This window comes from Buteo buteo, chromosome 4, assembly GCF_964188355.1.
Source record: "Buteo buteo chromosome 4, bButBut1.hap1.1, whole genome shotgun sequence".
Lineage (NCBI taxonomy): Eukaryota > Metazoa > Chordata > Aves > Accipitriformes > Accipitridae > Buteo > Buteo buteo.
In genome coordinates, this window is record NC_134174.1 from 25,165,151 (window position 1) to 25,178,263 (window position 13,113).

The window sequence follows — 13,113 nt, forward strand, 5'->3', positions numbered from 1 at the left end:
ATTTCCCTCCTTGGAGATTTTCAATACTCAGTGCTGGACAAGGTCTCAGCAACCTGCTTCACCTTTGAAGTTCACTCTGCTTTGAGCAGGGGGTTGGACTAGATGATCTCCAAAGGCCCCCTCAAACGTAAATTATTCTGTGATTCTGTGATTCATGATACTTCCCCCCAGAGAAAAAGGAAATATGATTCACATTCTGCCTGTAAACAACAAAATTGTTCTTTGAATACCCAGAGATCCAACACCTTTCCTCAAGATCAGAGTTGTCATTATTTATAGGGCAATGGTGTATCAGGGTATCACATAATGAATGGCAGCACAAACTGAACTTAATACTCCTGAATGATGAGACAAAGAACACTGAACTTGCTGTGCTACTCATTTCCATAGTAAATTGAATTTTTAAAAATTTTAAAAACCCTCAGCATTTGTAATTCCTGGAAGGCTGTTTAGAATTTCTTGCTTTTAACAGAATTCAGCTCTGTTTTTTTCCCCTAAACCACGCAACTTGTTGTGAACAAGAACCCAAATCTCAAAGAGTAAAAACCCAACAGAAAGAAATTTCACTGGGAAAAAAAATCATCATTGTGGCATCTTTTGGTAATTCTACATGTGAACATTCAGGCTTGAAGTTTTCACGGACTATTGTCAACGAGACATGTTAAAAAAAACCAACGAGAAAACAGCATTGTATCATTCCTTCTGGCAAAAACAATGCAAATAAACAAGGCATCAATAACAATTAATCTTTCATCTCTATGATAGACAAATAATTGAAGCTCATATTGCTCACTTTATGGTTTGAAATAATATGTGATTGCCTAACCTCAGTGGCACAGCTAAATAATGTCTAAATGATCTTTGGTCATCAATTAGCATGTAACTGATTTGAGGAAATGAACTTTCTCAGTACACTTGTTTTTTCTACAACAGAAATGGTTGGATTCACTTTTAGTATATGACACCACTTGAAATTATTCATCATATCATCGAATCTTTATTTCTATCACTGTTTTAATGAAAAATACAATGAAAGGTTGTTAAAATAAAGTCATTTTACTAATGAACTAGCTTCAGGAGCCACTCATTCCTAAAAACTTTGGATGCATCTGTAACAAGTACTTGTGCTTTCCACTTCTTTAACACTGTATTTGTTTATTCAAATATATGCAAAGTCAGGACACAAAAAACTAAATTCATGCTTGCAAATGCAGGATTTGTCTATGGTTTAAAGCAGAGCCCTTAGAAGTACTACAAAATATTTTCAGTAACATTTATGCCTTCATCAGACATTTACCTGAGAGTCAAAATCTGATGGTGACTCACATTAACTTACAGTATATGAAATTGCTTTATTATGAAACTTTACCTTCAGAAATTGCATGATTTCAGCAGGTAAGATTCAAGTTATTTCTCTACTTCCGTTTTACTTTCATCTCACAGCACCACCCCAGTAAAGGTGTGTATTGACCCACTGTGGCTAATGTATCTGAAATTTCTTATTGCTATAGAGAATTACATATGCTCAAACTCAGACTAGTTTACCAAGCCAGTTAGATTTTTCTTATTTACACTGGATTAAACTCTATGGTTGCAGGATCCCCGGGCCCACTCATAACACTTCATTGGCACACAGAGGTTAATTTTTCAGGTCTTTCAGTGAGCAGGTTATAAGACAGAAGAATATAACTGGTGTCCGAGGAAACAATGTACTGACAAAGCATAGGTCATCCATTCAGAAATGTGCTTGTTGGTCTATGCCTCAAAACTGTAAGTCTGAGCTAGGTATACTAGTTATACATACGGTACCTGATATTGCTTGCCCCAGGAGTAAAATGATGAGATTGAAATAAACAAATTATTATAAAAGAATGAGATCAAAATCAATATGCCTCAGCCTCTAGACTTCTGTGCCTCCAACACACAATGTTAAAATTTGTAATTTTTCTTCACATTCAGGAAGACTGTCTTTTTTTAAATGAAACCTGAATTTGTGTATTCCCTTTAGGCCACAAACCAATTACCTGGTATTTCAGGAAAGCACCACATAGCACACGGCTCACAATACAGTTGTCAGCCCTGGACACCTGATTTACACGCAGCCCTCCCAGAAAGCTTTGAAACTCCATGTCTGACCATGCGTGGAGCCAGCTATGTTATGAGTGCTGGGGGTACAGGGAGCCTGTGCGGCAGAGGGCCCGGTGAGGCAGCAGAAACAGAGGTAGGATGCTGCATGGGTAGGATGCTGCTTGGGTAGGATGCTGCTTGGGTAGGATGCTGCAGGGGCACGATGCTGCTTGGGTAGGATGCTGCTTGGGTAGGATGCTGCAGGGGCAGGATGCTGCAGGGGCACGATGCTGCTTGGGTAGGATGCTGCTCGGATAGGATGCTGCTTGGGTAGGATGCTGCTCGGGTAGGATGCTGCTCGGGTAGGATGCTGCAGGAGCATGATGCTGCTTGGGTAGGATGCTGCTTGGGTAGGATGCTGCAGGGGCAGGATGCTGCAGGGGCAGGATGCTGCTTGGGTAGGATGCTGCTTGGGTAGGATGCTGCAGGGGCAGGATGCTGCAGGGGCAGGATGCTGCTTGGGTAGGAGGCTGCAGGGGCAGGAGGCTGCTGGGCAGGGCGCACAGTGCTGAGCGGGGCTCCTCTCAGCCACCCCATGCACCACATGCACCTGACTATCTAAGTCTGGACAGGGAGAAAGGCTTTGCCAACAGTAGAGTCACTAGGGCAAGGCACATGAATTGAGATGACTACACGAAGGTATCTCACATGTTAAGGGAGAGAACCAACAGGTCTGGATCCTCTGGCTTGCAAAGTCTGTGCTCTTTTGCCATGCAAAATATCCAGCAAACGTGACCTGCGGCTGCAGCAGCAGCTGCACAGCAGGTGGGTGCTCTGTGCAGGCTAGGGAACAGCTCTATCCTCTGATATCCTATGCAAAACCCATTCGCTATTCTTTAAAGCAAACTGACAAATTGCCCTCTGGTCACCTGTAATCCTGGAGGCTTATCCCTGCATTCCTCTAACTCCAATATTAAAAAATGGATGGATTTTGAACATGAAATATTGTATTGATTGATCTTATGCTTGGATTTTGCAGTACAATGTGTGTAAGTGGGAGTTTTCATTATAAATCTCATTTTGAAAGGTTTATGACTAGCCTGTTTCAATTCTCTCTAGGCTCAAAACTTGTTAGATATGTTTTACCTTGGAAGATAAAAACTGTCTCAAAAATGAGAGAGAGAGTGAGAGAAAGAAAAAGAATGGTTTAACTTTCTTTAACTACAGGAACATATTTTGAACCAAATATATGAAAGACTGAAATTTGACAGTCCTTATTTCTTTTCATAAATTGATGTTTTCTGAAACAGTAACTTAAATCATTAAAAATGTAAGAGTCTATGCACATCCTCAGGAAGTCAATTCTTACATTCTGGGTAAAATACACCTATCATTTAGGATGAAATTACCTTTTTGATATTACTGAAAGTGGCTTGACTTTTACAGGAGAATCTAGGAGACTAATTGTGAATTCCCCATAGTCCTTCTGTGATGAGGCAAAGTTCATGCAGAATGTAAGGATGTATCTTTCTTCCTTATGCAAACGAGAGAGCCCAAATGACTGATTTTTTAGGAGAATCAGGGTGGCACCTGGAAAGGATGCTCAGGTGCTCAGAAGCAAAGTGCAGAAGTTCATATGCAGTATATGGATATGTTCTTACCCACATAATGTGCTGTGCCTTGTTTCAGTCTTTCTGTCTGCTTTCCAAACTTGCCAGAGCAGTAATATTCAGATGATAAATGAGCACCTAACAATATATTGGCCCAGCCTTCACCAAGTCATGTCTCAGGTTAAGGTTTTAAGGATGAGGACTTTCTCTTTCCAAAAGTAACGGGTATAAGAAATGAAAATAGTCTCTCCTGTTGTAAAGTTCCTGCAATTTTTCCAATTCCATCTCCTACATTTTTACTTCAGCAATTGTTTAGGCATATGGTAAGTGGTATACAGACATAACAGGCGCTTGAAGTTATAACAATGAACATGAAAATATCAAAGCAAAATAAGTTCTTCAGTAGACAGTTTTGCTTACCTGTATATGACCAATCAATCTCTTCGATCAATTTCCGCTGCTGTCTATAGTATCCGTACACCAAATCTGCAAAATAGCAATGAATTTACAATATAAAAACCAGAAGCCTAACAGGAACATGAAGGGTAGATGACACACTCCCCTCCAACAAGATAATCACTGTTTTAATTACTGATGAATTATTTACTTTGTCCTTATCTTGGACCTGGAATGTTAAGTATTGGTTAAACAGAATATAAATACCATCAACATTGTAGCATATAAAGGATACAAACAAAGCAAACAGAAGTGCTTTCCAGTTTATCTTCTCTCCTTCCTTCCTCTTTCTTCCCTTTCTTTCTTTCCTTCTTTTCTTTCTTCTCTCCTTCCTTCCTTCCCATCTTTTTCTTCCTCCCTCCCTCCCTTTCCTTTCTTTTTCTTTTCTTTCCTTCCTTTTTCTTTCTTCCTTCTTTTTTCTTTTCCCTTTCTCTTTCTTTCCTTTCCTTCTTTCTCTCTTTCTTTCCTTTCTTTCACTTTTTCATCACAACCATGCTTTCCCTTTTAAAATTAATACAACTCCCCCTTGAAGAAACCATCTTCTGTGGTGTCCTCTAGAAAGAACCAATGTAGATTACATGGAAATCAAAGCGACTTAAACTTTCACTTCAGTGTGGTCAGGACTTTACGTGTTTTCTCTAACTTTGTACTACTGATACTATTTAAAGATAGTGAACAAAATATTCTAAAATGTCATTTCACTGTTGTCCTGGTTTCAGCTGGGACAGAGGAGGAGTTCTTAGTAGCTGGTACAATGTGTTTTGGATTTAGTGTGAGAATAATGTTGATAACACACTGATGTTTTAGTTGTTGCTAAGTAGTACTTATCCTAAGTAAGGATTTTTCAGTTTCCCGTGCTCTCCCTCCAAGCAGATGTACAAGAAGCTGGGTGGGAGCACGGCCAGGACAGCTGGCCTGAACTAGCCAAAGGGATATTCCAGACCATAGAACGTCATGCTCAATATATAAACTGGGGGGAGTTGGCTGGGAGGGGCGGATCACTGCTTGGGCATTGGTCAGCGGGTGGTGAGCAACTGCATTGTGCATCATTTGTCTTTTCTTGGGTTTTATTTCTCCTTTTTTTGTTGTTATATTCCTTTTAATTACAATTATTATATTTTTTTATTTTTATGTTAGTATTATATTTTATTTTACTTTAGTTATTAAATCATTCTTATCTCAACCCACCAGTTTAATTTTTTTTTCCGACTCTCTCCCCCATCCCACTGGGATGGGGGGAAGTGAGTGAGCGGCTGCATGGTGCTTATTTGCCAGCTGGGGTTAAACCATGACAGCTGTATACTATCATCAGCAATATTATAGCTGAAGTATGTGAAGTTACTTGTATCTCTACAAACTTTATGGAGAGAAAAGGCTAGATATTAGATACTTTTTAATGACACTGTATTTCTCTAGAGAGAAATATCTAACTGTATAAATACTCACTGATTTATTCTGATTACTGAGTAACCTTCACCGTTATCCTTTTTATGCCAGTACAACTCTAGCAACACTACTGATGTGTGCAAATAGACGACTATGCCCCTAATACTTATTAATATATGTAAATTGCAGATATAGGTTTTTTTGAGACTGTCATTTTGAGAGTCATAATGTTAACTAGCTTCATTAAATACTGTTCTAGAGAAGCACAATATAACCTATTTAAGAAATAATAGCATATGAGCATGTTGAGCATACATATGGATTGCTTCCTTCAGAAAGTGCCACAGAATTCTGCTCACATTCTGCAATAAATACAATTTAATGAAACAGTTTCACAGCATCCATTTCTTTTTCTTTAATGCAGAAAAGTATGTAGTGCTGATTACAGGATGTTAAATCCTAATTGCTGTTTGCAAGGTTAGAAATGTTCTGTCTTACAATGACTTTCTGCTACCTATCTGAAGTCCATAAGTTTTAATAACTTCATCAAGACTTCTGCCTCCTCCATGAAATTGCAATTGCCCTTAAACATTTTTCTCTTCCCTTTCTCCCCCACCCCTGCCAAAAAAACCCCTTGCAACGCTTCCCAACATTCACTCCTGACTAGGATTTTTACAAAAAGATCAAACCTCACATGTAAGTAATAGCACTGAAAAGGGATTTACATGCACCAGCATAGACTTTGGAACACATTTTAAAGTCAATGTGCATTGTGCCTGCTTCTTTAATTAATTATGTAAAAGAAAGCTGTTTAAGTTCTGATTCACAGGTGTTAGTTGCTGTCTCCAGTTTCCTCCTTTATCCATTGTCCTCCTAATTGTTACTTCAAACAATCAGTTGAGCATTCATATGCTAACTAAGCAGGGTTTAGGCGTGAGAGCGTCCCACCACTTTTTAAATTCCACATGGAGGTCTGACGGACAAGGAGCGATAGCTTCAATGAACAAGAAAAAGAGGGGCAAGGTTCACTTTTTTTGGTGCATTACACACTTATAGACCCAGTAAATCTTACGGAAAGTCTTTTTGAATGCCAGGAGACCTTAGAAGTTCATACACCTTCTTTCCTCTGCTATTCACCTATTGTGCTCCCACAGCACCTTCCCAGCACACTCACAGCCATGCACCTTCTCACATGTGCAGGGATTGTCTGTGGTTTTAGTCTTGCCTCTTTCCACTATAAATATGTGGCAAAACTGGGGAACAAAAGCAAATGCTATTTAGGGAAGGAAGCAACTGAAGAATGATAGCATGGGTGCCAGAGAAAAGCTGTGTGTGAGAGTATGAGGACAACAGAATGCAGCAATTCTTCCTTTGTGCTACTTGTGCAAACTGCCCTGGCAAAACACAACCATGCATCCCATAAAGCCTTGACTGTGTGAACTGTCAGTGTTGACCAGTTAACAGTGTAGAGGCCAGCTGGAAGGAAATTATTTTAAATTTTTTTAAAATTTCATTTTATTTAGAGTTAATAAATTGACATCCCTTTTGCTCATGGTATATGACAGCAAGTACTACTGTTTAAATAGTGTATTTAAATTCCTTACATTTAATTTAAATGAATATAGTAATAATGAGAATATCTTCACAAAAGAGAAGGCAAAACTGATGTCAAATTTGTGGTTTTATATGTAAATCTGTGATGCTGATACTTGAGCTTGATCAGCTTGACAGTCAGCATGATTCCTGTGACACTGGCTGACATCTCCAGCCAGTGCCCAGAACAGTTTGAATTTTACTGGTTGAGGTGCTGCTTTATGAAGCAAAAAATCCTTAATGTCCTCTTCTGCTTCCAGGAAGCTGCTGAACTTGTTTCCATAGATTGTTGATTTATTCATGGAACAAGGCAGCTCAGTTGTGGGATCATGTTTTAAACAGTTTTATGGTTATCTTTCTATGCCTGTCAAGGAGACATGCAAGATACCATTAAATGCTTTTTGTTCCCTTTTTCTACCCTCTTTCAAAGCCACAGTTTTCTATGCGAGGCCGTGAGACTTGTTTCCTTTTATATTCTGTCCAGCCCAGTGCCCGAGGCCCATGGAGTCAGGAATAATGGTGGCAAATGCCCCCCTGCTCATGAGGGGCAGCGGGACTGACTGATCCGTGGTTGACCTTGTCTCATGTTCAGTCACAGGGGCAAACAGAGAAGATGGTCTTCTGGTTAAAGATGGTTTCTGCTTAAAGCATAGCACTGGGAGTAGTAAGATCTTGTAGATATTTTTTCCTGTTTAAAAAGTATAAATAACCAGGTTTTCTTCCTCCTGATATGAGTCTCATACTCCTTTTGCACTTACTGGCCTCGGTTGAGTTGTTTTTGATTTACCACTGTGAACATTCTGATCCTCAATGTGTATTTATTCATACGTAAGGGTAAAAAATGAGTAGCTTTAATGATTTAACAGAAAGAAACGTCTGTGAGGGAGACCCTCTTGATTTGGCACTCTGTGACAGGAAAATAAGTCAGAGAAGTGGAAATGGGACCTTAAACCTCTGAATTCTGTCAGGGAATATCCTCTCAGAGATGCTGAGGCAACAAGCCCCAAGTAACCACCACAGATCCCTCTCCTAAGCCTCAGTAAAAAGGGTATTCTGAGGACAGTCCCCTAAACACAAAGTATGTTTGGGAATGCTGCACTCATCATGCTGCTTTCCTATGCAGGATACAAGCTCGGGCGTAATCTGGCCCTGTAATTTATACCAAGATGCTGTAATTTTACCAGCCCTTTATGCCTGTCCTTTTTGCCACAGCGGTGTCAAGAGATATCAGCTGCTAGAGTCCAGAGGACAAAAGGACAACCTCCTTATGGTTTTACCTCCACTCAGCCTGAACTTTTTGAGTTGCACCTGCAGTGCAGGCAGCATTTACAAGATTCGGACATCAGAATGACTTGTTTATGGGAATTGGGACACATTAAGTAATGTCTGCATTTGTCAGATTTTCTACAAACGGGGCACTGATGTTCTGCATGTACAGTAGGGGTAGGCACTATTAACTATGCATTTAGATTGCCAGCATGGTTTGGTCCTGGGAAGTCAGGTGTCACTCCGTATTTTCCTCCTGTCCCAAAATCTAATTTGGGAGCAAAGATGACAGATTCTAAAGTCATAAGCATTCATCTAGTATAAGTAGATAATGGCAATGTATTAACAGTCATGGAGATAAAGGCTGTGATGGGAATTTCAATTTATATGGGCAGGATTCAACCTGTGGTTCTTAGGCCAAGGAAGAGCACAGGAACTCTCGGGATGCCAGCAAGGATGTAAGCAATCACTGAAAATATGTGATAATTTTCTTTTTGAGAAATACAGAAATTCTTGTTTTTAAAAAAATTGTGTGTCTCAAGATCTCTGCTATGTACACTTGTGTTACTGACTCTGCAGAAACTGGAAGCTGTGAAAACCAGAAGCTTACACAGGTTTGGAAAAGATTTTAAAAATCTGTGAAGGATAAATCCACAAACACCTCTTAAACGCAGTGACACCACTTTTGGCTCATTAAGTCCACTGATGAAACTGGGAGGATTATACTGGGAAATTCTCATTGCATATTTGCTCTATTGTAATGCACTTGCCTAGGCATTTGCTATTGGTTATTGTCAAAGACAGGTTATCAGCCAAGTGGCTTGAACTAGCAAAGCAGTTTTAAAATTTTTATTCAAATACATATTGTGCTTGCCCAGACACTCAGCGAACTGTTTAAAAGGACAAAAGACTATTTACCCAGGTTCAGATTTTCCACCACACAAACTGACCCAACTATACTGAAGGCTACCGAGATGCACAAATTTATGTCTAAATGTGAATGTCTTGGATGCTGCTCATTCAAATAGAGTAAGGTAGCTCAGTCTTTATTCCCTACTTGATCTACTAACCCTACTCTTCATCAGCACTTTTATACACTATAAGACATTTTGAAAGTCATATTTTTAGAATAAGACACAAATCTCTTCACTGGAGAATAATTTGGACTTGTAGAACAAACTGAAATGGTATGATGAGAACAATGGTTATACAGGGTAGCCAAAAGAAAATCTGTACACGGCTAGTAGCTACGATGTGGGACACCAGACAAAGTTGCTGCAAAGAAGTCAGAGAGGAAGACAACTGCAAAACTGGCACAATAATAAATTCAGAAAAAGAAGCTACATGTGGTTAGCAAAATAGATGCTCAGTGCTCTTCAAATATTAAAAGAATACAATTAAATAGATCGGATAGACTTTTATTATGCAGGCTCTACTTCTGAAAGTAAACACAGCCAAAACTGTGCAAAATCACCTCTGATGATAAATGGAGTGCTTCTTCAACAATTGTCATTTCCTTATTTTAGCTCCTTCCATTGACAGGAAGGTCACAGGAGCCACTTCTATACCTTTCATCCATCTTATGATGGTGTAGCTTCATTGCCTCAACTGAAATAATTCTTGATTTATACTGACGGAGGAAATGAAAATATTCAGAGCACAACCTGCTAACAGTCTTGAAGTTCTAACTGACAGGAGCTATCTATAAATCCCTTTGACAGAATGATCTACATTTGCCTGAGTAAGGTCTCTCTCTTATGGATTTATTTAATTTTGTAATAGCAGCTGTAAAATCATTAAAACCAGCAAAATGCTTTAAGAACCCATCTCTACAATTTCATATATTCTTTCTCCCTGGAATTCGAAGTGTCTAAATCTTTTGTCAAGATGGGTCTGAGAATGCTCACAGCCTTATAGAAATTTAAAAATCTTTTTTTTTACCCACAGTTCCTTCTGTGTAGATTTATTTTAGGCATCGGTACATGTTCGGGTATCTATAAAGAGAGTCAGTTCCCTTCATTATGCTTGAGTGTAGGCTGCTCATTCCAATATATATTGGAAAAGTGAGACTTTCCCTGCACTAAATATAAAGCCAAAACAAAACTCTTACAATTTGACAATTGTCATGTGTATTTACTAACACAAATTGTGTTTAAATCTAAAAAAGAAAAAAGAAGAAAGAGATTGATTGGTTTCATTTAAAAGCAGTTATCATTAAGCACCAGAGTATTAATAGGCACTCTGCCTTGCTTAACCTGTCACAACTTTACAGTGAATAGTGCCATGAATTAAAAAGATAATCCCCATGGTATCAGCTAAGGTTTATAAATTACATTTGATCACCATTTTCCAGTGCGTTTCTATATGCAAAAGCAACAAGGACTCCAGTTCGACCAATTTATGTTCTACCCCATTGGAATTTTACATGCCTGGGGTTTAAAGGGCCCCTGAAATTCCTAGCAGCCAGTGGAAAGTGGGAGGGATCTCAGGATACCATGGGATATGATCCAATCTGCTTAAGTTACCTGCTTCCACTTTCACTCTGACTACAGGCAAAGTAGTAGGAAATGTTAGATGTCTCCTTCCATCTATGATCTTGTGCACCCAGACATCCTCTGAAGATAGAGGAAAATGGTCTGCTTCCTACACAGCCATTAGCACTTAGTTGAAGCATTGGCTGTACTAAGTTTTAAGGCTTCCCTGGTAACTGATGTAGCATTCAAGTGTCTGCTCACTGAAACCACGCTGACAGTACAGGTTTTAAGTGGCAGAGGTGCTTATCTTTCCAGAATGGCTATTTCTGAACATGCACAGGTGAGTGAAATTAAGTGCCTGTGAAGCACCTGGGCTAAACACAAAGATACCCCAGTAATTTAAGAACCTACAGAACTAGGTAACCCAGAAAAGCTAGATGACTGGCTTGCTCCCGAAGCACCTAAAAAGGTGTCCAAAGCCAAAACCAGGCAGGACTTAAGAGGACTGTAATGTCCCCAAAGATGTTATGCTATTGTCCCACGTATGAAGTGAGGCAAACTGGTGTTTACGATAGAAATTGGAATTGCTATTCCAAAAGCAATTATCAGGCAGTTGATTCCTAGGACACGCTTCTATATATAACTCTGCTGCTACCCACATTCCTCTCCCCATACCCAGGTAGTCTTTTAATGCAACACATGTAAATTCATGGACTCGTATAAACAAAAAGTAAATCCAGACCAGACATGAACAAACAAAAATTCAATCAAGTCAGTGAAACTATAGGCATTTGATTTCAAAATAAATTTACTTCTCTGTTAGCCGTATCAGAGAAGTAGGAAAGAGAGTGTTGAACAGAACTGGACTTTGTTTAAACATAAATAGTAATGGTAACTTAATTTTATTTGCATGATCCTCTTCAACGTTCCGGGTATTCCACAAACAAACTTTTATGAATCTGATTTCTAGCAAAACTGCATGTCAAGAACTGTAATACGTATAATTAGGAAAGAAGAATATGTGCTTTACCTCCTATATTTAGCACCTAAGTATAAAAACATTTACAATCCCCTTTCCAACAAACAAAAAACATTGTGATAGATATTTCAGAAGTGCAGTGAAAAACATAACAAATTTAACTCCTATACCCCAAATCTCAGAGTTCACATTTAACTGGGTTTTGGAAAGGTTTTAAAAAATCTTTACTATGTTTCTCCAATGCCCCTCTGCCTGTTAATATTAATATCTACAGACTAATAAACCTCAACAGCTTTAGTAATATCTATCTAAAACTCTTGAGACTGGACCTTATGCAAGTCATCTCAAAGGAACATTTACTGAAATAAATGGTTTTTAGCACAGTAGGGGCTATGAAGTCAAGCTGTTAGAAACTTTCTCTTTTGCAAACTATTTCAATAGTTAAAATCATCTTGTGGAACCCAATGAACAGCCTCAGACTGAATCCTCTGAAGGGGCTGGTGAGGGGGATATTGAGAGAAATATATTCTCTAAAGGAGGAAGTCTTTAATCATTAAATATTTTCCTTTCCCATTTATTTGATGCTGGAACTGCAAATTCTACTCAACCATTATTCCTCCAGTCATGTTACAGTAAGTTTCCTGAAAGGTGGCTCTTTAGATAGCACTATCTTCTTTTGCTTCAGGGAGGTATTTACTTGAAACGTCTTGGTGAAATTCTTTTTTCAATAACAAAGGGGAAGAGAGAGGTTGCCTTATTATGCCACACACCTTTTATAAAAACATACCAAACCATTGTACTCCCTTGAGGAAGCTCTACACTCACAACATCAAGACTGAAAAATTCCTAAGTTTATCGTGGACACCCGATATCAACTGCACATCTATAAAAATACGGGTCTCTATTTGATTAAAAAATATACAAACATAATGCAAACAATAAAACAAAAAACTTGTAACCAAATGTAGAACCTGACATTTTTTTACAAATCCTAACAATTACATTATATATATGCATAGGTATGTCTGGATATATGTATATCTATAAGGATTTGTCAAAAAGGTGTATGTAAATATATACACATATATATTGCAATTTTTTATGGTTGTATCATGTTATAAACCTCATGTTTACTCTTTTCCTTTAGCCATTTCCTTATTGCAACTTATTACATAAACATTTCATTTGGAAAAGAAAATGAAGTGTCTCGTGATTGCTAGAGACAACAGAGAAAAACGTGACAAACACTAGCACGCTAAAAACACAAACCAAAGGCAAAACA

The 13,113-nt window shown here is 38.5% G+C and overlaps 1 protein-coding gene across 4 annotated transcripts in view; it reads right to left on the reverse strand.

Annotated features, from left to right (window-relative positions):
• PTPRZ1 (protein tyrosine phosphatase receptor type Z1) overlaps positions 1-13,113 on the reverse strand; it is a 144,284-nt gene that overhangs the window by 100,055 nt on the left and 31,116 nt on the right. For all 4 annotated transcript variants that reach the window (XM_075025001.1, XM_075025002.1, XM_075025004.1 and 1 more), the window contains exon 2: positions 4,098-4,163. In XM_075025001.1, coding sequence (XP_074881102.1) covers positions 4,098-4,163 — 66 coding nt within the window. The remainder of the gene's footprint in view (positions 1-4,097; positions 4,164-13,113) is intronic.